Source organism: Magallana gigas, chromosome 2 (assembly GCF_963853765.1).
Source record: "Magallana gigas chromosome 2, xbMagGiga1.1, whole genome shotgun sequence".
Taxonomy (NCBI): domain Eukaryota; kingdom Metazoa; phylum Mollusca; class Bivalvia; order Ostreida; family Ostreidae; genus Magallana; species Magallana gigas.
In genome coordinates this window covers 49,437,349-49,464,432 of record NC_088854.1, presented here as the reverse complement: position 1 = coordinate 49,464,432, position 27,084 = coordinate 49,437,349, and the positions used below count along the sequence as shown (strand labels likewise).

The 27,084-nt window shown below is 30.7% G+C and overlaps 1 protein-coding gene across 1 annotated transcript; it reads left to right on the top strand.

Moving 5' to 3' along the window:
- Positions 1 to 6,267: 6,267 nt before the first annotated feature.
- Positions 6,268 to 19,522, top strand: LOC105317160 (uncharacterized). The gene is made up of 10 exons (XM_066072023.1): positions 6,268 to 6,345; positions 6,634 to 6,683; positions 6,814 to 6,862; positions 11,091 to 11,236; positions 13,996 to 14,186; positions 14,345 to 14,487; positions 17,988 to 18,084; positions 18,431 to 18,587; positions 18,693 to 18,864; positions 19,503 to 19,522. The coding sequence occupies exons 2-10, from the start codon at positions 6,648 to 6,650 to the stop codon at positions 19,520 to 19,522; spliced, it is 1,011 nt and encodes a 336-aa protein (XP_065928095.1). The 5' UTR covers positions 6,268 to 6,345; positions 6,634 to 6,647.
- Positions 19,523 to 27,084: the final 7,562 nt, after the last annotated feature.

The following is a 27,084-nucleotide window of genomic DNA, read 5'->3' as shown; positions in this document are numbered from 1 at the left end:
AATTTTTCAATCGTAGCTTAGAATGAATTTCTACATTAATTTTTCTTTGAAAATTTACATTTTTGTCTTTGAATTTCTCTTTCTACGAACATATCATGTCCTATAATATTGTATATTATTTACACGATTGTGAACATCTTGTAAATTGCCAGAACTTCTATTCAAACTCCCTGTATATTGAATAATTATTCATTGATAAATATTATTATAAATATCACTATTGATATAAATTATTTCAATAGGGGTTGGGGATTACTTCACTGCGACCTCTATTGAAATATTATTTCAATAGTGGTTAAAGATGCGATTAATTTCAACCACTATTGAAATAGTTCATTTCAATAGTGGTTGGGGATACCTTTCATTTCAACCATTATTGATATAAAGTATTTCAATAGTGGTTGATGATGCATTTCAATTTTATGTCTATTATTATGTCTGTTTGTAACATTTTCCTTTCTGCTAGGGGAGTTTCTTAAAAGAAGAAGTATGTCTAATGGGATGATGAATTCCTTTTTGATTATGTTGTTCTTTGATTTACCCCTATAGGGTCATGTTTTCAATACCACCTGTCATCTGGAACCGAAAGTGTTATGCACAGTCGGAGTAATAGGCATTAGAATAACATCCTACCACTATTAAAATATTTAATTTCAATAAAGGTTGTAATGAACCGCATCCTTAACCACAATTAAAATCAATTAATTCAATGGTGGTTGTAATGAAATGCATACCCAACCCCTATTGAAATAATTAATTTCAATAGTGGTTATAATGAAACACATACCCAACCACTATTGAAATAATTTATTTCATTCAATATATATTGGTCTCTTAATGAAGTACATCCCCAACCATCATTGAAATTGTTTATCTTAATAGTGATATTCACTATTACATAAATCTATAATGATATATAAGCTATAAATTATCTTTTAATATGCAAGGGTTTTGAATAGAAGTTCTGGCAATTTACAACGTTGTCTTCTAGTATATAAATAATTTACAATTTCCATAAAACATGATATATCTTAACGAGGCCGAGTACAGAACGAGTACGCACGCTTTCGCGCAGCGTTTCATTTGTATTGTGACGTCACTATTTTGCTTGGTTGACGCCATGGCGTGATAGTATCAACTGCAAATATTCAACAAAATTGGTTGAAAATAGCTCGTTAGATGCGTAAAATTAATGTTATATTGTGGAATAAACATAAAAGTCTCGAAGTATAAGCTATATTTGGGCTCGGGTCGAAAACGTGAAGAGGGTTTAGCAAGCCTAGCCCTCTGTCACGTTTTCTCAACCTGCCTAAATATAGCTTAAATCATATATTTCAAGACAGTAACCATGTATTTTATATTAATGACCCTTAATATGTGATGTTATATATTTATCTATTACGTAATATGTCTGATTGTTTTGATAATACTATAAAAATCACCATTTCCGCCTATGTCAAATAAAAAATAGCCATTATCTGACAAATTTGGGAAATTGGGCATCCAAAAATCAACTTTGATAAGACCCCAGAATCAAACCAGGAGGTAAAAGGTTGTTTTTATTTGACCAGTTGATGCCTTTTAGCAATAACTTTTATATGTAGAACAGAAAAAGAAATCCCTAGGACAGAAGTTTTAAAAAAATGTAAAAAATGTGCAATATTCATACATATCAAGCAAAATCCCATAGGGTCCTATGTTAAAAATAAACAAACTTTGAGATGACCTCCTATACAAACGGTGTAGTAAATGTCTTATTTTTTTATCTTAAAATAATAATTATATCGGTAGAAATTCATGTAAAAAATTTCATTCAAAAATCTAGGGCAGAACAAATTAGACCCGGCCTCGTTAAAGGTAACGAAAAATATGAATCAATTCTATATGTTAATCTGCGAGGAATAATTATTTCTGCACAACAGTGACAATCCTAAAATAAGTACATTTACATCATAGTCTTGATTACTATTACCATAAAATAAGCAAGTCTTTAGTAACTTAATTGTGTATTTGAATTGTTTGTTAAATAAAAACAAATGTATATGCATGTTTATCTGCGAAAATTGGTCATTTACTTCTACACAGCAGTGAAAATTGTACCATAATTGTATATTTGATATTAGATATTAGATTTCTTGCATTTCAAAATAGTTTGCAATATGATATACAACTTCTTTCTTTCCAAATGTGTTACAAAATAGTGATTACATAGTTATGATTATAAGTAATTCATTTCTACCTATAATTAAAAAAAAATAATAGTAGTTGAACTTTAATGGTGTCTGTAAAGTACATGTAGTTCTTATCATGAAATACATCCCCAACCTCTATAAATCATTACTTCAATAGTGGTTGTATTTCAATAGTTGATGCAAAGTGATTTTTCTAATGAAGTACGTCCCCAACCACTATTGAAATAATTTATTTCAATAGTGGTTTTATTTCAATAGTTGGTTGCAAGGTGATTTTTCCAATGAAATACATTCCCAACCACTATTGAAATAATTTATTTCAATAGTGGTTTTATTTCAATAGTGGTTGCAACAGTCGCATCACAATTGTAAAAAGTTTGATTATTCCAAAACATACCTACTTGTTTATTTCACTTCCAAATCCAAAACAAAATGTCATTCTATCTCTTAGTAAGAGCCTGTTCGAATTCATTTGGAAATCAAAGTGTTATTAAGTTAAGAGAGAAATTGTTACTCTCGATTACCGAAAGGGTGGTTTAAAAATGGTTTACATTTTTAACTTCATGGCATCTCTTAAATGTTCATGGATTATGAAATTAACTCAAGGCTACAAACCATGGATGGACTTTTTTTTTATCAATAAATGGCAATGACTTTGCAAAAAAAACTTATTGATTTTGGTGATGATTTTCTATCATGCATGGTTGTTCAAAGAAACAATATTTTTTGGCAAGATGTTTTTTATTCTTGGCTCTGTTATGCTAAGAAAATGATTAAAATCTCATTAAATACCAAGAATGTTTTCAATAGTCCTGTGTGGTACAACTCTAATATAAAAATTGCATGTAAATATGTATTTATAAAAGACTGGTATATGAATGGGGTTTAAATCATTGGAGACTTTTTGAATGAAAATGGAAACATATTGTCAAGAATAGATTTTACTGAAAGATTTCATTTTTCATATATACCTCCAATGTTATATAATAGTGTTATATGTGCAATATCAAAATACTTGACATATTTGTCTATTGATAAGTCTACTTTGAAGAGAGACTGCACTACATTTATGCCATTTTATTATGAGTCTATTTTTTTAAAAGAAAAAGTAGCAAATCATATATACATATGTTTAACCTCAAATGATTGTGTACCTACAGCTATCAACAAATGAAATGCTGAGCTATGTGATATTTTACCAAATGATCTCTGTGTACAGGATGTGTTTAAAATATGTTTTAGAACTACCGATTCAACTATTAATTGGTTACAATATAGAATTCTCCATAGAATTCTTCCTGTTAAATATTATCTTAAGAAAATCAGAATTATTACCTCTGACTGCTGTACTTTTTATAATATGCCTGAAACTATAAAACATGTTTTGCAACTTGCAAGAAAATCAAGCCTCTCTGGAATGCACTTAGTTTACTTATATATGAGAAATGCAACAAAAAATGTTAGTTTTGATGTCTGTAATGTATTATTTGGTGTTTATCCCTTGGATTGTGAAAACAGAATTCTAAACTTTGTAATCCTATATACAAAGCAATATATATTCTTATGTTAGAAAAAAAAAATAAGACGCCAAGTTTTTAGGGCTTTTATACTATTTAAATCAAAGATAGAAGACTGAAAAGTATATACATATTCAGAAATCAGAAATTGATGAATTTGAAAAAGCATGGTCTCCTTGGAATGATTTTATTAATCATCTGCCACTTTAGAACTAACATTTGTACAATAATGCATCAATTTAATATTTCTTATGTTTTTTGTTTTTTTTTAAATTTTGTTGGTTTTTCTTTTCTTTGGTTGGTTTGTTTAGTTTTTAGACGGGGTCACGTGACCCCGTCTATTGGTTTACTGTCAGCCGAAGTCTCAAACCGGAAGGCACACGTAGAACAAATGAATTGAATTTAGTCTACGTGTAGGAAAATAGTGCAGAAAGTTTTTATGCATTTCAGTAAATATGTATTATAAAACACGCATTTAAATCTTTTTAAGTCCTCTGCGTATAAACAGAATTCTATTTAGAAAATAAACAAATAGTTTTATTAATCAAAATATTCTTGCTCGGGTTCAAATGTGGAATGAGTTACATGACTGAATGCACAGCGCCGTGGACGATTCGGTTGGTGTACGAGCTCATTAACCAATAGAAGAGGTTGATCAATGATGGTGGAATCGAAATTAAAGTTCCTAAACGCAATGTGCCATTTTTGAAAAGCTGTGAATTTTATTTTGACAATCTTTCACTTTAATACTATCAAACTTCATGCGCAAGCCGAAGTTGAAATCGGGACGGGTTATACACATATGTTTTACAAACTAAATAGGTGTTTCATTGGCTTCCAGTCTACTTGCGGTATCTCTGCTGTTCGTCTCTAATGGAATTTAATTTTGTACAAAGAAAATAAAAACAAGTCTGAATTTGCCCTCTCGTTCGTTAGCTCTTTAGTTGAATTAACTGGATTTAAACAATGCATTGTAAGCAAAATCTAAAAAAGATTATACATTTTGGAAGACTTATACATCATATAATATATACAATCTTATTGATTGAAGAACCAAGTTAAATGTTAATGTTCATGTTTTCCGGCTTAGTTGGAATCAGGCTTGGGGTGAATTACATTATATTACCATTACTTCATGAATTAAGGCATTAAATTACCATTACCTAATTTTCTTGAAGTAATGCATTACATTACCATTACATGAGTAAAGTAATGCAGTACCATTACTTTGTGAAAAGTCAATTAGTTTTAAAAAAGTAATTTAAAAACTAAATAAAGAGTTTTTGTATAAAACATGCTTAAGATATTTACAGGTTCATGTTCATGTTTACTATCAGGTTCGAATTTAATTACTTATACAAGATTGCTGTTGCCTTTGTAGTTCTCAAAGTAAGGTTGGTCCCGTAACGTTTACACGCTAATGGCGGAGTTGAAAATCTCTGTTATTTGTCTCTGATTTTCGGAGTATGATTTTTAATGAAAGGAACGGTTGTATCGTAATTCGTGTAGGTGATGCACGAGTTTACACAAAAACTAGTAAGTGGCGAACGGATTTATTTTTTCCTATTAATTTTGCATTTTCATGTCAGATAAGTCGCTCTTAAAAATCAAAATGGCGACCGTGACAAATCTTTTTATTGTCAAAGTTCTTGGAATCTTATTGTAAAAAAATATTTCTAACGTCAGGTGCCTTTGTTTGTTATCGGTATACAAATGTTCTCTTTGTTTGTTCATTCAGCAGTTTTAGAGTTTTCGGGGTTTTCATAAAACTTTTATTACGGATACCGTGGATTTTCCCTTGGATCACAAAATTGAATAAATCTAATGATTAAAATTATCTACTTTGATATAGTTTCCCGGTTAGTAGTAATTTCTAAAAAAAAAAATCCTTGGGGTCTTATTTTACATAATATACCGTTGTGTCAATTTTCTACAATTATGAAGGCCGGGATTGAGTAAAATTTAGACAAAGTATCAGACAATTGCAAAAAAGCCGAATTAACATAGATTGTAACAACTAATTCAAAGTCATAAATTTGGAAGCATACTAGTACTCGAGGAAATTCAGGACAATTACAAATTCAAACGTCCAAGACCCCGTCTTTCAGTACTCTCAGTACTTTGATTTCCCATGGATTGCAGTTTTACTGCCTAGGCATAACTATCACAAGCAACTACCCTACTCTTTATTTTATATTTCAATATAAGATGAAAATATGCGTATGTGAGAAGTGAGAGAGTTAACATTTCTTAAAATGATTTATATATTCAACCTTTGTTTACAATTTAAAAAAAAAGAATTAAAGTTCTTCATTTTGCAGGATGTGTAGTTTACATAATTATATGTAAAATTTTATATCAGAATGCTTGACATGCTTTAGAAAAAAGGAATCGATCTTTAAAAGCAAATTTTAAGTAATAGTTTTTTGGTCAACTGAACTCTTAAAGTCATTTAAACAGGAAAACTAGAACTCTCTCTTGATAACAGTTTTATCTACTTTCGACTTTGTTCTCAGACTGTCATTTTGACCTTAAGATAAAATATCTTTGCTGTGTTAGCTTGCTATGTGTTCATTACTACATTAATTCTCCAAAAAAGGTTAACGTTTGTTTAATTTATCGGTGTCTCGGACAAGGTGAGATATTATTTTTTGTGTAAAGAATTATTTGCAAAACTCCCTATATTTACTTGAACCCACATTCATTTTATACAAAAATGCGTGGTTCTTTATAAAGTGACAATTGTTAATTTATGGCATATAAGTCATGATCTGTAAATATAAATTGAGTATCTATCTGGATTTGCAAAGAATATTTGATTTAATTTACTATGTCACTCGTGTAATGTATTGCGTGTCAATACAATTCATCTTTTTTTCCATTATTCATTAACCAATTTCAATACTAATATATATCTCATTCAGGAAGAAAATAAAACATGAAGATTCTAGTGAAAATCGCTTTTATCGTGACAGTGAGTATATGTTTCGTTTATCTGTGTAGAATAAACAAAACTATATCGTGGTTCATTAAAAATGTTATCAATTTAGATTTGTTTACCGGTCGCTTGGTAACTCTATTTAACAGGTATTTATGATTTATAGATTTTCTCTGTTTCTTCAATTGAGTCTATCCATCCACACTATAGTTTTCGTAAGTTTATGTTTTACATTTGTATGTTCTGTGACGCTTTTGAGTTCACATTTATAACTTCTAGTATTGCTAGCATAATACGATTCAAACAATCATGTTTTATTCTGTGTATTGATGTCAAATCCTGCTTATTGTAAAATATTTTTTAAAAGAAAAATCTGTTGTAAAATTCAACATATATTAGGTATGAAAGGATTGCTGAGTGTTAGAATAAACAAATTATTCAAAAATAACTATCGAGTTATCTTGTGAAATTTCAAATGCATAAAGGATGACTGCATTTAATGACATTTAAAAATTGCGACAAAATGAATATTAAAAATGGGCATATTTCTTTCAATTGAAGGAATTGCCGATGTATACACTGCAATTTTATGAAATCACATCATTATAAGGTTCTTATTTACAAAGAACGAAGTTTTTTTCATAAGTAAGGGTCATTGCATTTTTTAAAATCTTGATAGGATAATGAGGACGTCCACTTTTTACTGAGTTAATACATAGTTAGCGCATGTTTGTCTTTTGTTCTTCTTTTAATGGTAGTTGTATCTATATTACTATATTAAGATAATAGACTCGAATTTTTGGGCTTTAATACCGAAAAATCGGAATAGTACTGTCTTTTGTTTTTCATATTTTAAACATTATTGGTACTTGAAAATTACTAATTTGTTTTTATTTTTTCTCAATCAAGCTTCGCTTATTAATAATCAACGAAAATTCTTTTTAAAAATCTGGAAATCATCTGGATTTTCTTTAATTTTACAATCTTGCACATGCGCATTACATCCACGCTACATGTAAATCACGGGAGGCTCTATAGTTTCTGTTTCAACAATATCACATTTGCATGGATAAATTCAACATGGTGTGTAAATTCGAAGCGAGTAAAAAACGTTGAAGAAAAAAGTGTTGAATTCTTTATTAAAATGAATTACATTTTTTAATGAAAGGTATTTACGAACTCAGAACGGTTTAAAAAAAATAATTTGACTATTATTTTAATGCAGCTTTATTAATTTACACCAAAATCGTTTCGGAATGATTCTACAATTGTTTTCCTACATTACGAGTATATGGGGGGCATTTTAACTTTGATGAAGGTCTGTCCAGAAAACAATAGTTAGATTATTCTAACTAAGCAGAGTGTAGTGAAATTAATAGCATTATTGTAGGCTTAAAGCTTGGTTATGTAAATGTCAACAATACGGTGTGTCGATGTATCTATTTCGTAAATGTCCGATATCATATACAATGTCAACCCGTGCACGCACGGGTCAATGTCTAGTATTTATATAGATAAGCTTAATATGTTAAAAAGAGATCAATAGACAAACATGCAGTCAACAGACAAATCTTTATTTCTTCCTGCATTTGTGTTATCCGTTGTAAACTTTATACTTTGTCCTGTTAAATATTATAATTCATCAAGTGATTTCTAACCTCAGGTTAAATTGTGAATACAAGACGCCCGTCATGTACGTGTAAGGTATCACGCATTCTGCTAGGCGGTATTATTTGTTCGTGCCTATTTCAATTCATTCCATCGAGTGATAATTACTTCATATCTCGGAGATATTATCCGTTATGTGCGTTACTGAGAGAGAGAGAGAGAGAGAGAGAGAGAGAGAGAGAGAGAGAGAAAGAGAGAGATGATATATTCAATTATAGTACCGCTATTCTAATCTTGGACTACTCATTACAATATTAGATCTACCCTCCATTCATTTTTATATGTCATATCATCAATCAAGGGCAGATAAGTCTAAATTCAAGATATTTGCTGAGCAGTGAGGGTAAGAAAGCAACGAATTATTTTATTGCAACACAGTTTAAACCCATTATAACAATACCTTTCGATTTGAGATTGATCAAACTATATAACATATATAACTTGAAGTAAAATTGAGCAAGAAATAAACGTAACATTAGTGACCGAAAAAAGGCCCAAAATACGGCGTTACGTGCAGTCATCCTTTAAAGCTTTCACCAGGCGTAAAGGACGAAATGTACATTTGCTCAGCAAGTGTGAGTAATACGAAAGGAATAAATTACTTGTTGCCGTATACCGTTTTATATATATATATATATTCGTAGGCATCAAATTTTATGAATTAAGTAAAAATCACAGTTTCAAGGTGCTGTAAATTAGTGCTTAATGGTTTTATCAACTTGAATATAATTATGTTAATAAATATTAAACTTCAGGAAATATTTAGTTTCGTGGATCATCTGAACAACAAAATCTACGAAAATATTTTACGACAAATATTTGTAAATAAAAAATGAAAGAGGAGTTTTTGGAACCGGTTTCTTTTTTGTTGGTAAACGCAAAAAAAATTCTTTAATAAATCGTCATTTTGTAGCCACGTATTGGCCCCTGTGATTAAAATGAAATTTCAAAAATTTTATAAAAAATCGACATTACATCCCAAATCATTATCAAAGAGATGATAAGTATGTCCGCAAACTGTAACAGCATGAGCAAAAAAACGTGACAGACTGACGCGGACGGACGAAACACAATAACCACAATATACTCGATGTGTCTTTAGAAATTGCGGGTATAAAAACCATCGTTTTATCATTTCTTACCACGTGATTTTGTTTAGATAATGCTGATGCATGAATCAAAATGATATAACATGCAATTGCAATAAAATGTTATTGGTTTATGATTAGAGAACTAACTTTTAGTATATTGAGTGTTATATCAGTTTGATTTATGCAGCAGCATTATCTAAACATAATCACGGGGTAAGAACTGATAAAACGATCATATACAGACTGGTATAATTTACTGGCTCCGAGTTTTATACTTTCTGTCCTTTGTGATGGTATAAAATACATGACGTGATAATTTACATTTATTTCATAGGTTGAAATGATATTCGGCGAGAGGGAGATACTTTTCTGATGATCTAATTTACATGAACAATTTTTGTAGATTTTAAATTTAAAACAGAGGGAAAATTAAAATAAATAAAATATTATGATCATGAATGAAATTCAGGCTTTGAATTTTCAATAGATCTAATTGCAAGCAACATTCTATAACATCTATTGAAAATATTTGTTACTTTTCTTTTTTATTTTTATTTCAATGATAAAATTGTGAAAATTTCATATGGTAAGGCTAATACCAGTAAATAAAGTTGCAGATTTGATACGGTAAAACTAAAATCAGTAAAACAAGTTGCTCGAACTCACCCAACAAGCACGCGGTGTACATGTATGTATAGAAAGATGACATTTATTGATACATTTATAAAAAGGATTGAATTTTCTTTGATAGCTGATTAATGTTTCGAGTTTGTCCTAAAGATGGTAAGCTTTTTAAAAAGGCTATACTTGTCTAATATGATACTTCAAAAATTAAAGAATTAATGTATATCAATACATTTTTCTGCGTCACCCCATGTACAATGTGTATTATTTAGTTAAAGGTGCTACACGCTATGTACAAACTATGTATTTTTTGTTTTGAGTGAACGGTATGTATAGAAAAAGAAGTTTTATGGTAATGTACAAAATGGTATAAAATGGTATATAAAACACTGGATTTGAACGTGGCATCAAAGATCATAAGCCGAGAAATTAAACTCACGTCCGACGCAACGGACGGTCTGTATACGAGTGCTGAAAGATAATGCAAACGAATTAATTTGCTGATTAGGGGTTGTAGTTAATTTTAAAGTTGTACTTGTAGGATAATTCGTAAAGAAGGTATGTAGGGGAGACAGTAAATTCGGCTTTATAGAAATGTCTAAAACCCACATCTTTCTAAAATATCTGCATTCAAGGCCCGGCTTGGAGTTTACAAAAGGATTTTTTCTGTAATCAAACATAAATGGGGTACCCAACCTGTGAATTGAAATCGTTTTCGTGTGCATATTAGGAAGTTCAGCGGGCCATTGTTCAATACCATATTTTTTTCTGAGATTATTTACATACAAAATTATGTATTGCATGCGTTTTTTAATTTACTTTTATTGGTATAAACAGCGTCCAAACATTGAACAGCGACTAGAAAAAAAAAACAAGCGCCTATTGTTATAATGCTCGAAATATTCCGTTGAACAGATTGAATTTTAATTATTGTGTTTGCATGTTCACATTTCAATATAGTCATTTTTTTTATACTAAGCATTTCCAGTTCTTTGGAAAATTTGAAAAGTTGAAGAGGTTTCAAGTAAAATTTTCTAAATGTTGGTATTGTTTTATGAAGGGTGCCTAGAAAACGGAGAAATAGACTTGTTTGGATTACATAATGAAAGTAAAATAACCATTGTGGACAAATGCACGAATGAAAGACTTAAAGCAGATAAATTCAACGTCTTTACAATTCCAAGGAGATGCTTAAACACATCTCAGGTAAACAAGAAAATATTTACAAACTAAATATTACTCTGTATATTTTATGACTATCGGGATGAGTAAAGTCATCAAACTATTTGACTTGTTCATGTATGCTCATACGGGTCATCGTAGTACAAGTACTTGCATAATGGCACTGAGGCTTTCGAAACAAAAATATATATTTACACTTTTCAGTGTGGTTGTCTGTGATAACACTACGCATAGATTTTGTATTGAAGGACGACGGACACAATTCACTTCTACTATAGTGATTTTCATAAAATTTTTATGTGAGTTGGAGTTACCAAAGATATTACAAAATCAATCAAATAATAACATAAAAATCAAATTAGATTTTGAGTAAGGACCATTTAAAAATTGTTTGTATTACTTCTCTTTTTCTATTCATTATAGGGAAAAGCGTTCTTGTGAGAGAAAAAAAAATAATAAAAAAAATTCTGCCGTAGATTATCCATCCAAATTGTAATATGGCACCTCAATGATCATGATTCTGAATTAATATCATTCAAAGAAAGACCATGTCATCGACTTCGTTTTTACGGGGGCACATGCCAAGGGGTTGTTAAAACGTGGAACTGAAAACGGAACGGAAAGCGGAAAGGAATGGAATACGGAAAATGTTATATAATGTTATGTTTACTTCATGGATGTGTTAAAACAAGCTAAAAACGATATACTTTATGTATTTTTTTTTAAATATTGTTAAAACTTTTGTCCATTTTCAAGTTTATCTATTTAGAAAATGTATGATTATCTAAAAAATAACATTACATGCTTTGATCACTAGTCACAGTTAATCAAACTAAATAACATGTCCAGCTCTCTATTCGGATTAAGTTGCATGAATGCACATTGCACAATCATGTAGATAAACGTAAAATAACTGTCATACCTAAAATACGAGGAATAAGTAATCTAAAACGGTAGAAAATGTACAAAAAGAACGCTGATATTAGAAAAGAAAGGAGACTTTGCAGGACATCTAGAGCGTTAGTGATCTAATAAAATGAATTTGTTTTCGATTAAATGATCATTAAATCAGTGAGACGAAAAGGTTAGCAAACAGATGTTGCAGCAAAACAATGAAAGTTGATGTTGTTCGTCGGTCACGTTTTTTATATAAATAATGCTATTAATAAATCTTTAAAATAGTATGGGTCACTAAAAATTCAATGTTGATGAGAGTACATGTTTGAAATTGTTCAAATAAATTGAAAATTCCAAGCGAGTTTCAAAGTAATGAAAAACACATCCAAAAGCTTCAACCAGCTGCCGTACACGATTATTCCAACAACATTACAGAAGGAAAATAATTAAAAAGTAATTATAATCATAGTTTATTTAATCACAATTTGTGTACATTTTATTTTTCCGCTTCGTGCTTTATTACATATAAGCAATTTGAATATTAATGCCAATATTTAGTTGATAGAGATTTGTAAGAATGATATCAAATAAATAAGCAACCTATTGATAAAAATAATTCATAAGATATAAATAAATCATGCAAAATAATTAGTTTGTGTCCAATCTATACAATAATTAAGCGATACACATCATAGTATATTTCTATTTACCGTTCCGTTCCACTTTCTGTTCCGTTTTCCGTTCCGCGTTTTAGCAACACCCTATGCAAAACTGCGATTCTTCAATTTTTCAAGAGAAGAACTGCGCAAATTATAGAAAAAAAAATTATGTTCAGTATTTCGAGGTTGCTTTATGAAACAAAACAACTACCAAAGTGTGCTAATCATTTTTTTTTTTTATAAAATACTTCAACACTTTAGCGTAGGGACAGTTTTACTATATATTTCAATACGAGTATTGAAGCCGATCGGAATGAAAACAATTTGTTCAATGGCTCCAACTCTTTTAACTTATTTATGCATATGGTTATAATTAACTTGAGCTAAAAAAATGTAAAACTCACTACAAAAACTGTGACAACCCCCAACCCGAAAGAAGTTTGTGCATGGTAAATAATGTGGTAACGCGTATATTAGAATGTTTAATTATAGCAATTTCAACCACTTTTTACTACTTGTAATACATTTAATCTGTATTGATGACGTAGAACAGCTATATATCATATGCGATTTTTTCATTGAGTTTCGTGATATTGAGAAGTAGATGTTCGTAAGATGTTCTTCTTAGTTGCGGGATATATGTGCGCACATTGAATTAGGTCCGCCGTCCTTATAATCCAAAAAAATTGAAATGACGTACAATTGGGGCGCAAGCAGGATTTTCATAATAAATAGAACTCAAAATCAAAAGTCTAATATTTAATCGTGCAATCGCTCAAATTTATTTAAATAAAAGTAATAAGGAATCATTCATTGAATTTTATGAGGTAATACTTTCGGTCGGAGCGCTGTCAAATCTATCATAAAGCTCTTCGGACTTAATTGGATTTGACCACGCCCTGACCAAAATGTTTACCTCAAAGAATTAATGCTTCCCTATTTCTTAAGGAAATACATTTGTACAATTTTAAAGGAATTTAATATTAATTGCTTTTAAAATTATCATACACAAATCCGTGTTGATAAACAGGCTTCAACATCTAATGTAAAACAGCCAAACAAAGATATTTACAAGATGGTATTTATCTAGATAAATTTTGTACAACTTGAATATCATTATTCAAAGATATTTACAAGATGGTATTTATCTAGATAAATTTTGTACAACTTGAATATCATTAACTATAATTGAAAGAAAGGCCTCTACTTTTTCGTGCATATTTGCAGGAAAATACTACGACTGTTAACATAAAGGTCTTTGATCCAACAATCAGTTATATAAAATATCCTTGGCCTGTTCCATTACTGCCCACTCGAAGTTACGAGGGTGGTCTAGGAATCCAATATTTTACAATAAACTGCAAACATATTTCTGATGATGGAGTAAGCAAGACTGCAGTTCGGGTATTTCAAAACAAGTAAGTTTACGTCGTAAAGTGTTAATTACTTCAGATTTGAATCATTCGATTATTATTTACACATTTATCTAATTATCTTAAATTCAATTTTAAAAGTCTGCATTCGGTCATTAATTAAACAGACGAAAATGTGGTATTTGTGAGTATTTGCGTTTTAGAATTTATGATGTATTACCTGAGAACTACATGGAAGTGGGCAGTGTCGAGATGCGATTCAAGGCTGTCAACGATATAAACTCTCCCGATATCAACACCATCTATGTCGGAGATGAATTCTTTATGTACATCAAGTACAAAGGATGTAAGTGTCAAATAAAATCCTTTCAAAGTCAATAAGTTATACAGTTTCATTTTGATCCTAATTTTTTTTTTGTAACATATCACGGCGAAGAAATGGTAGAGATCATCAGGCATATTCACGAAGCTATCTTAGGACTATGGTGTGTCCTAAGTACATCTTAGGATACGTCTTAGTCTTAAGTGTGTTTCTCAAAGCTCTCCTAAAATGTATGAACCGCCATAACTTTGTCCTAACTTAAGGACATCACTTACCTTGTCCTAAGACCATCCTAAGGCTGTAAAATCAAGTTTTTGGTGATTTTGGGAATGCTGTTTTACCAGTTCTAGCATTTCCGACAAAACCCGGGGGGGGGGGGGCATTTATTCTATCATGTATTTTCATTTTAATAAAATTATTTGGAGATGGACCTCGAACTCTCACCACCTTCTTTGTTAATACAAACCTGCCTGGAAGCTGACAAATTAAGCAATTTTCTTTTCGCAAACACTGTCTTTGTTTGGCGAATGAAAATTATTCACTTATTTTTAATATCTACATTTTACATTAATTGAGTTACATTCATTGTTTTGATTTTTTTAAAGAAATTATTCAAACGTCCTTGGCTAAAAAGTAAATTTACATCGGTTAATATAAGTCATGCGTGATCATTCTTAATTTCTATTACTTCATTCCGAAAAAATAATCTATAAACAATTCTTAATGTTTAATAAACTGTATTTATGTATTTTCGAAATAAATTACAACTTATATTTCTTATTCTTAAACATGTCCGTGTATTCTATATATTGCGGATTATAGGGAAATTAATTGTTGTGTTAATACGTGTGTGTTTCTACATGTAACGTTAAATTCTATGAAAAGCGCGTGTTTATGCATTACGTGTGCTTGAATGACAAGATTATCAAATGTTAATCTACACTCAAAGAATGCTCATATGTTGTTAAACTAATCATTCACTTGTAAGCCAATTCTGTCCTGATAAATATTTTCTTTAAAAAAAAGCAGTCATTTGGGTTTCTGGGGGAGGGAACTAATTAAGGTCTTCCGTTTCCAACGGAAGACCTTATTGTTATTGCTTTGTTTCTTTTTCCCTTTTATTTTTTTTTTTCTTACGCTTTTTTGTACAAGCGATTTTTTGAAAACGACTTGACCGATTTTCGTGAAAATTTCAGATCTTGTAGATATTGATAAAAACCTTATATATAATTTTTTATTTTAATGACGTCATTTCCGTTCGGGAAATATTGACGTTTTAGTGATTTTTAGAGGGTCATTTTGTCCTGCTATCTCCTCCTAAACGAAAAAAGATATTGAATTTAAATTTTCAGGGATTGTAGACAAAAGATTGTAGATGTGTTTAAAGGCATTTGTGGTTGTCTGGCTTCAAAGGCGTCGAAGCTCGCCTGGACCCGAAAATCGAGTTTAAAAAAAACGACGTAATTTTTAATGGTTTTCGTTCTTTATCTCCTTTCCTGAAAATATTTTACCATAACATATAGAGCAAATAAAATTTATATTTACAGGATCTTCCGTTTGATAACAAGAAAAAGGGGCTGGTCCCTTAAATAAGGGGCCAAAAGGGCTCTAAAGTCTTTCTCCCATAGCACTTTACAGAGAAATATTTTGTAATATGTTTAAGAAGCAAAAATGTTCATCTTTTACTAATAAAACTATACATTATAAATTTTTTATTATGCGTTACGTAATTAGGGGTTTTAAGGGGCCAAAAATCCAAAACTTCGATCGAATATATCTCAAAAAGGACAAATATTTTGAAAAGCAATATAGAATAAAAGATGCTTAGAATGATGTTTTAAACAATATTCAATCATAAAAGTTTCGTTATGTGGCCCCAATAAGGAGATTAGGGGTCAGCCCCTAAAATGTCCTTTCCCAGATAGCTCTTAAACGGCAAAGAATTTCTAAACACTTGTTGAACAAAATATGTTTAATATCAAAAGAACTTTCGTATGATGCCAAGAAAAAGGGGCTGGCCCTTCAATTTAGGGGCCAAAAGGGCTCTAAAGTCTTTCTTCTATAGCACTTTACTGAGAAATGTTTTGTAATATGTTTAAGAAGCAAAAATGTTCATCTTTCACTAATAAAACTATACATTATAAAATTTTTATTATGTGTTACGTAATTAGGGGTTTTAAGGGGCCAAAAGTCCAAAATTTCAATCGAATATATCTCAAAAAGGACAAATATTTTAAAAAGCAATATAGAATAAAAGATGCTTAGAATGATGTTTTAAACAATATTCAATCATAAAAGTTTCGTTATCTGGCCCCAATAAGGAGATTAGGGGTCGGCCCCTAAAACGTCATATCCCAGATAGCTCAAAAACGGCAAAGAATTTCTAAACACTTGTTGAACAAAATATGTTTAATATCAAAAGAACTTTCGTATGATGCCAAGAAAAAGGGGCTGGCCTTTCAATTTAGGGACCAAAAGGGCTATAAAGTCTTTCTTCCATAGCACTTTACTGAAAAATGTTTTGTTATATGTTTAGGAAGCAAAAATGTTCATCTCACATTTATTTAACAACATATTATAATTATTTTATCATGTGTTCCGTATTAAGGGGTTTTAATGGGTTTTAAGGGGCCAGAAGTACCAAACTTTGATAACATATCTCAAGCAGAACAAATATTTTAAAAAACATTATTTTGAAAATCAATATAGAATAAAATGCTGAGAATGATGTTCCTAGTAAAATTCAACCATCAATTTTTTTTTGTTGCCCCAATAAGGAGATAAAGGGTCAAATATCAAAGTCAAGGTCATATAACCTTCAAAAATTGGCACGGAAGACCTCCTCGTTGCTCGCAACGAGATCGTGTCTAGTTTTCTTATTATTATTGGTTTTTTTAATTAAATTGTTTTTGGACAATAAATTTTTGTAAATGTAATTTTGGTAAATGTAATTAATCCCTACAAAAGTCTATCAAATTCGATATGTACGAATAAATGTGAAGAGTAAGAATGGTTGCAGAAGGTTAGGATATCCTAACTTAAGATGTTCCTAAGTTACCGTCGAGCTACATCTTAAGTTGATCTTAGGATGTTCCTAAATTTTTTCCTAAGTCATATCTAAGGAACACACTTAGATCATAACTTAGGAAAGGTTCGTGAACATGCCTGCTGAACGTTATTAACTACTGGTAAAAATATAAATATGATATAGAATAAATAATAGATTTTATTTATAAAGGTTTGTTGCATTAAAAGAGGGTTTTTGGGGACTTGTACAGATAGTTGAGTTTCTGAGTCTTGAATTTCAAAATAAACAAAACATTGACGATGATTATTAAACAATTGATTATCGATATGATGTTTAAAGCAAAAGGAAATATGTTAAATATAGTTATTTAAATATAAAGTTATAAGATATTTTTATATCGTATCTGAACAAAGATAGATACGAGAACCCACCCGTCGCTCGAAATAAAACAATGTCTAGTATTCATTCTTTTAATGTGATATAATTTTATGTTTAGCCCAAACGTATTCAGTGGTTCCGAAGAAATGTATTGCGTTTAAAGGAACAATGATCAGTGCCGGTGAAAACCAAGTGGAGCTTTGGGATTGGAGCAAGTAAGTTAAGCAGTATTGAATTTTTATTAATCGGTATATTGATTTTATTTTGTAATTGAGACCTTGGAACGACTTTGTATTGAAGGGGGGGGGGGGCATGTACTATTTGAATTTAAGATTTTTAAAAACAAAAGACACGTTGGGATTTTTTTAAATTTCTTAACATACATGTTTAACTTTTCATGTCTGAGAGGACAACTCTTTGATAGCAATAAAAACAAAAAATATGCATTGTAGAATATTCAGTGTTTCTCTTTTTACAAAAGATTTTCAGAGCGTTTTTTTAATTGAGGCAGTGTATTTTGATTCATAAAAATATATTTATTTCATCAATTATTTGTTTCAGATCTCCGAACAAATGTACCCAAGCTAAAGAACTTCTTGAATCATTTTCAATAGCATCACCGACTGTCATATATGCCAAAATGTATGGCTTTCGATTTGCAGACAGCAGTTTTATAACCATTCAATGTGAAGTTGGAGTATATCCGGACCAACAAAAGGTAAATCATAATGCCCCATAATGTTAAGGATCAGGATAAAACATTGCTTGATATAGCTGCTTATGATTCAAACATAGTGTAATATTTAATCTGTAAACATTTAAGCTCCTGTGCTCTGACGATGGTATGAAAGCGGCATCTACCAATGTAGAATCCAGTCGTCGAAGACGAGAGATCGACGATATTGAGATAAAAACAAAGTTTGCCTTTGCCAAACTTCATGTCTTTGACAACAAAGATATCTATTTGATGGAAAATAAAAGTGGTAAGAAAGGTGGTAAGTATCACTTTAATACAAGTACATGTAAATGTTTTCTTCAGTCCTATGTATTTTTTTCTTTGATATACATTTGTTTGCTGCAAATTTGATATTCCATTTCTATTCCCTGACATTATACAGATAAAAGAAATGTAAAATTCAGTAAATCAATATATGATACTTATCTTATGCTTAGAATTTCTATATATTTTACTTTATCATTTAGCTATACTTAAGTTGTTAATATCAAAATCGTGACTTTTTTGGAAGGAGGGTATCAGAACAGAAACAAATTACATATTGTAATACTCTTTCAGTCGTGAATAATATTATGTTTTGGGTGAATTATACTCGAACAAATACCACTACATAACTGTATATTCAGTCGAAGACAGTATAGTTCATGAAACTGATTATATTTAAGTGGAATGATTTAACTTTTTTTCAGGTAACACCGGACTGTGGATTATAATTTGTGTATGTGTCTGTTTGTCTATAGAGTCTATATAGATACATGCATTTGAACTCTCATCGACAACAGTATAATGGTTTATCTTTTTATTTATATTTTTGTAATTTCAGTGTCTAGTTTTGAAATACAATTGAATTTCAGTTTCATTTTTATTCGCATAAAATGTTCTTTGTGGTGATTCTAGATGTAATAGCAGAAAACTAGTGCCCAGTTTTACACAGAACACATTGTTCACTCATACTGCACGATATTACACTGAACATAAAAATATTTTATTCACAGTCTCTGAAATCATATTTAGGATTGCCTGATGATACTTCTACACATTTATACTGTTTATGAAAAAGTATACAAGATCTTAGAAAGTCACAGTACATTATTTCAGCTGGAATGATTGTAATGTTATTTCTCTAAGAATATGATCTGTATAACTTAATGTTCAAATGGATGCTATACACGTGGTATATAACACAAAATTTTATGCTTCTTTTTACTAGTTGTTACATCAGTAAAATGCAAAATGCACTGAGGGAACATCGTCAAACGGTTTTAGCAGCAAATAGCTTTGTCGTATTCATGGTACCTAATTTATAAATATGAAGATGCTTAGAAATTATACTTTTCTTTTGTTTTTTCCTAACAATCGCAATGATTGAAAAAAAATCTTACATTGCTTTGTTTCACTCGAACTTTCTCACTCACTTCATTCATATTTGATGTTGCTGTTTTTATTAAAATCTTTTTCTTTTAAATCAGACAACGAAACAAAATGGAGGCATAAAGTAGATAGCTGTATAAAAAAATACATGTACATTGCTATTAAAATGAATTAAACAAATGAAATGACACATTGAACAACCCTTCACAAGTACACACGATTCACGAATACTGACAATGCATGTGTTTAAATGATCGAAATTAAATATAACGTTGCGCATCTTTCAATGCTAAATTTATTAAACACATAAATGCATTTTAAATCTTTATAATTAACAACTGATAAAATTACATTGGTTACATTTTGATAGAATACTGTGATATACATTCCCATCAGATCATTTGAAATAAAGTGCATGAATTCCAAATCGTACACCACATTTATTTGACTTACTCTTGAATATACCTCAGTTGTCTGGGATGGCTGATTTGAACATAAATCTGAAAAACTTGAAAAGGAATAACTATGCTCCGCGAAAATTGTTACTGGTCTTCCAATAATTGTGTCAAGAGAACCCTCTACTCAGAAACCGCGGTTGGGAACGTTAAAATCTATACATTACAATGCTTTGGGGGCCATATGTAAATATCTATATTGATTCTGACAAGTGTGCAAATATAATCGTTTTGTAATACTCGTCATAGAGATCTGCACGTATGTTAATGAAGCTATATTATGACTAGGAAATGTCTCAGGACTCGGGACAATTCATAGGCCTAAGTGAAAGTATCCTAACTAAAAGTGTACTGAGGAATTGGTTTAATCTCAGAATAAAAAATTGACATTTCTTAAAAGTCAATTTTTATGAATGTGTTTCCCCTTTATTTCTTCTTTGACGGTCCGGATACTTTAGATTCAGCGTGTAACCTGCAACTCATACTGTTACAACACTGATCTATAGCTTGGACATAAAAGGTCACCAAATCATGTTTCAGTCATCGAATTTAAATTGTGTTTATCTAAAATGATTAATGATTTAAAAAAAACGTACACAAGTACAAAATATAACAATAGTAATATAATTTATAGGTTTACACACAACTCCTATTTACATACAAAAACATTTTTTATGTTGATGTCAATGAACAGATATACATATAAACATGTTCGTTAAGAAATATGAAATTGCCTTATGCTCATTAATATTTAGCTGTTTTCATATGGCTACAAATAAAGCTACACAGAAATTTTACATTTATTCGCTGTGATTAAGGACAGTGTCAGAGATATGCCGAACAACCCGGAAATACGAGCTCCATTATTGATGCTATGATTACATGTACAATAAAATGATTAGCAGATATATAGATACACAAGATCTGGAATGGCTGGAATAAAAGTGAAACACTCAACCCCCATATGCAATATGTTTTATATGCATTTGCTGGCGTATATAAGCCACTTTTCAAGAGAAATTTCAACTTGGAGATATTTTACTTTTTGATAATGACAACTAAAACAAGAAGACACATTAAAAATGATTTTATGGTGGGTTTTGTGCATTTAAGTCGTCACATATCGGTTAACAAGTCGTTTTGTTAGCTCATTCGGAATAACGCATGTTGTTTTGGACTTTGATTTAAGTATCACGTGATATCAATATTGCTGTTAACAGTGGGATAGCCGCATGGAAAAAATAATTAGAATTTGATGTTATTTGATGTCTGTAGGCAAAAATATGCATTAATAAAGAGTGTATCTTAATAAATATACAAACAATATTATTCTTTTGCACTTGATAGTTACATTAGTGGTCACTGAGAGGCCGCTTGCTCATGATGTATGTGGCACTGCAGTATTTACTTTTTCGCGTTTGCTTAACTACGAAGCAGGAAGGAATCTTAATATTTTTGTGTTGGAATATTGAATAATTTTTTCTCTTAAACCGAATTTATTGAAGATTTTGCTCACAGTTGAACACCATAATTATTCAAAATTTCAGTGAGTTAGAAAAAAGAAAAAAAAGCGTAGAAGATTGTTATTTGGTAAATCATTGGTTAGTGCTTCACCATGTCTCATTAAAAATAAACCTAAACAATCACTATAAAAAACTGTTATTTTGAGGCATATGTTTAAAAAAAATCGAATACTATAAAAGCAACCGACATAAAACAGACCTATGAGACATTTGACAATTCCCATAGAAATAACAAACCTCACAATAAATAATTTTAAGTAGAGACCTACCTTTTATATAGGCCATTACTTCAAGGGTATCCCCTGTTATTGTTTCCAGTCATTTTGGGTATGGTATAATGAATTCTAGCTAAGTTAATTAACTTGTGAACACTAAATTTTTTTTGTCTACGGTTCAGTAATTAATTTAATGTGTCATTGGGATCTCAGTCAGATATTTACAAAATTTTCACGCAGGGAAGGTTAAATGACATTTTTGGAACACTCTTCGTATCTGATCAGCATTACTCAAGTTGTTGCTCAATTCATAAAAAAGGGAACCGCTTATAAAATTCCACAATACTTTTACTAAATGTAGGAAATTAAATCAAGTTGATTCGACACAGATTTATCTTTGAATGAATACATGTAATGTAAATTACACTTTATTTGCTATATGACTATTTGAGCCCTCTCCAAACTTTAATTCCAGCAAACATAAATATATTAATTTCAGAAGTGACATCTTTATTTATTCATAACAACTATTAGACAGATTTATTTTACAGGAGATAAATGCATACAACTTTATGACCATTGTACACCCCTCCCACCATCCACTTCTAGCAAGCACAACAGTAAGACTCTGAGATCAAGAGTTTCAAAATTTTGCAACAAGCCACGATGCACATACTAACGATATTTAAAATTGTCCGTCATTGGCAAAAAATAGAAAGAGAAAAACGCATTACACATTTGCCATAGTCAAGCCCCGAGCCCCCTCTCCCTCCTTGACCAATCCATCCCAATAAAAATTAAAAACCAACATCAAACTAATACTTCTGACCACGGGCTATGGATTTAACATATCTAGAAAGGACCTACTTGTTGACGATAACTATTCAATTAGTTTGCACTATAAATAAACACTTAGTTTGCCTGCTATATGCACATGTGCACAGTTGTACATAGTTACATCTACAAAGATTTTTATAGAAAGAGATAATCTATGATTATTATATTAACAATAGATTCCCACCATAATACCAGACTATATGGTCATAAATTTCAAAATTTTATTAGAAATCTCCATTCTTACCTATAGTTCGCCCAAAAGATGTCAAGTAGTAGAGAAAAGACCTGCTGAAAAAATAATGCATATTTACTACATAATCACTATAGTCTGGCCCTAATACTAGGACCCCTGACGCCACAACCCCTGATTCTGGGGCCATAAATTGTACAACCTTGGTAGAGTCTTCTTTGTTTATCATAATCAAGAGCTTTGTTTGTCTGCTTGTCCTGTTGCAGAGAAGATTTCTTAAAAATGACATAATTTTACATAACAATTTGGTCCGCATTGCTTCTATACTGACTTGTAGTACCAAGTATGTAATATCTTCGTGTAAATTTGGGTTTTGATACCTCATGCGTGAACCTTTATTTATTATCATGCATGTATTTGATTTTTGCAAATTAAAGTGATAATTATACGTGTACTTAGTAGACGAACTGTCTTCCTCATATACTCATAATTATTTTCAACATTCATGCACGAGTCAAGAATTTTCTTAAAAGCCGGGGGGGGGGGGGGGGGGGTCAGTGGAGATTCTGAGGAACAGAGGTGGGAGAGTCCAAGGTTTATGCTCGGTAACTTTGTGAATTTAGTGAATTTAGTAAATTTGAGTTTTCCGGGGGTATCAGAACCCCCTTACCCCTACCTCAACATCTGGATCCGCGCATGACACTCTTTCAATAAGATTTCAATAGATAATGACAAATAGAAAATTGAAAAACTTATCCGAAATCTAAAGAAGCAAAATTTAATTTATAAAAATTAAAATAAGTTCTTAAAAATTCATAATCTGTTAGAGAGATGGTGCATGGAACCGAACATTTTAATCCCTATATTTATTTCAGGTCATCAAAAATTTGGGGGAGGGAACTCCTTTCAATTTCAATTATCTGTATATAAATTTAAGAAAAATTGGTTGTTGCTTATAAAAGGAGGACATAACCCACCCTCTTTAGTTTACAACTACGTGCTTGGGTATTAGCAGATACAATTTAGAGTCTTTTTTTAAACATTGGTTTGCAGTTATTATTATTATATCGGGTATAAATTATCGTAGGTACATGTTGATGTGAAACCTAGATTCTATAGTCCGTTTTAGGATTCGAGGTAGCGCCCGCCCCTTGTTGTCATAATGAAACATTACCTTACAAATCTTGATATACAAATGACACAAGTACAGATGTCAAACTTGCATCGAACGCATTATAAGTCTTTCAAATTACGATTTACAAATGGTTAATATTTACAATGTTTGTAGACAATATATTAACAGGGTTAACAATTAACATTTCACGATAAACGCATTTAGAAATTAACCACAAATGCATACAGTAGTTGGCCATAATTTAGATCCCAAATGGCCGCCGTAACATTTTTTTCTATGAGGTACATTTTTAAAAGGAAATAAAGCATATTTTTCTTTGATGGCCAGAATTCAAAAATGTGTCCAATGATTGTCCGACTTTTTTTCTGCTTTTGCCAATTTTATTTTTGGAGTTGTTCCCCTTTGGTAAATATTTATCGTCTGCACAACAACATTGCGACGAACCACCAAAAAAAAATGGGGAGACAGGAACAAGTCGTAATAAAGATTGGGATTTTTACATAAATACAACTGGAAAGATCAAAGGAATAAACAGCCAAATCTGTTATGTTAAGTTTAAAAATACGTAAGACCGGAGTAATGGTAAAATCGTAACTTGAAGTGGAGGTTGTAGGATTAGGTAACCGCGAGATGACTGAATCCCATTTTAAAGTCCCAAGAGACAACCAAAAACATGCTTTCAAAAATCAAACAGCTTGATTTACAGCAAGACAAAAGTATAATGTGATGAATAAAACTGTAAGTTGACTGCTACTCATCAGTAATTGTTCGTCACTTCACAAATCGCCAATAGTTAGTTTTAAAAAGATAACCAGACTTCTAGGCCCAATTAAACAGAGCAGAAAGACTGTATTAACACATATTTTGGCTTACATACTGTTCAGTCATTATTAGCATTGAAATTATGTAAAAAAAAAAAAAAATGCTTATAATACAGTTACAAAGGTAAAAAAACGAAATCCGAATTTTCTGTGACCTAGAAAAAGTTGTAGTTGACATTTAGAGTAGTCTCACTTTATATTGAATGCGAGCCTTTATATCGCTTAAGGAGGAAAATTGCAAGAATATTTCATATCCTAGGATATAATACGAAGTAACATATATGTTTGCCTAGTCATTCTTACTTTGTTGTTAGAAGTAGTTAGTCAAAAAACTTCAGGAGATATGACAAGATCTATGTTAACGTCGACCATTTTGGAAACTAAATTATGGCCAACTACTGTACATGTAATTACATAGATACATGGTGTCCCAAAGTATCTGATACCATTTACTATTTAGATAACTTTTGATTAAATTTATTTAACAAATAATAAAAGACATTTGAATAAGTGTGAATCATGTAATATTTCACTCCACATTCACAAGTTTTTGATAAATTGAGCATTGTTTACATCAACACAACAAAATAGAAAGGGCGTCAAAATAAGTCCTTTACTATCAATGACAACGTCAATTGGATAAGTGGAATTCCACACAACAACTATTGTACTGGTTTTCCATAAAAATTGACCTAGACTAAATTTTAAAGTTATGCAATGTGAAAAATGATAACGCTATCTGTATTTAAAAATTCAACGCAGTTAAAACCTTGTTCAAAGATACCTTTGTTTCGCAGGAGCAAAGCAGACATCTACAAAAAGAAACAAACCCAACAACTTGGCGGGCGACTTGCAACTTATACCGGGTAGTTTTCATAATTTACTTTTGTTTTCCAGCAGAAAAGTCAAACAAAAGGGCTAATTTATTTCAAGTAAGGCTACATTCATAAAATTACTGTAACAAAAATACTGTAATTATTGCCGCAAGATGTTACCGAAGCATGAGGAGAGGAGAGTCACCGCATCGTTTATGTGTTGATTTAGCGGAATCTGTAGTGAAAGATGCATATTGTTCGTGCACAGCCGGGAAAATATGTTGTTTAACACGTGTTTAGTTATTTTTGTTTAAAATTAAATTAGTGTTACATTCTTTAAAAATGCATGCATTCGATTTTTTTCCAAACAATTCTAATGTTTTCTACAACTGTTTACAAACTTTAATCCAATTAATGTAGTTACTTTTTAAACAAGCCCGCAATGGTTTATCAGCCTAATTAGAAATTGAATAAAATCATCAACATTTAGTTTGTTTTACTTTCATGTACGATCATGTACATTAAAGCATTCATTTGGCTACTTTGAATTGCTTAAAAATTAAACTGACTAAAGGTATTTGATCCGTAATAGCCCCTAATTCAATGAATCTGGGATAAAAACAGGTATGTTTGGACTTAATACATGTACTGAGCATATTCGGATATGATTTTCATATTTAAGTATCAATAGTTAACAGTGGAATGTGTCCTAATTAATGACCTTTCCCTTTTCTTGAAGAGTTGTCCCCCCTTGCTTTTATTAATTATAGAAAAAATCTATAGTATTAATATTTTTATTTGAAAAAATGTGTTTGTTCCTATAGACCATAATGCAATCTTAATTAATTAATTAATGCTTAGTTGATAAAAGTTTTGAAAATTTCTCTCGATAAATCTTTTTCTACTCTAAAATGCTTTTGATTTATATCAAAGTATTAAATACATGATTGATATTCAAGGTTGGAAAAACCAGGTCTGCTTTTTAGTTCAGAATAGCACTTTGTTGTATAGGTTTGTAACAAAAATTGCTTCAATTAGCAAGATTTATATCTTTCTTTATTATAGACTATTGAAGGTTTTACATACATACATGTTTTACATACGGTACATGATAAAT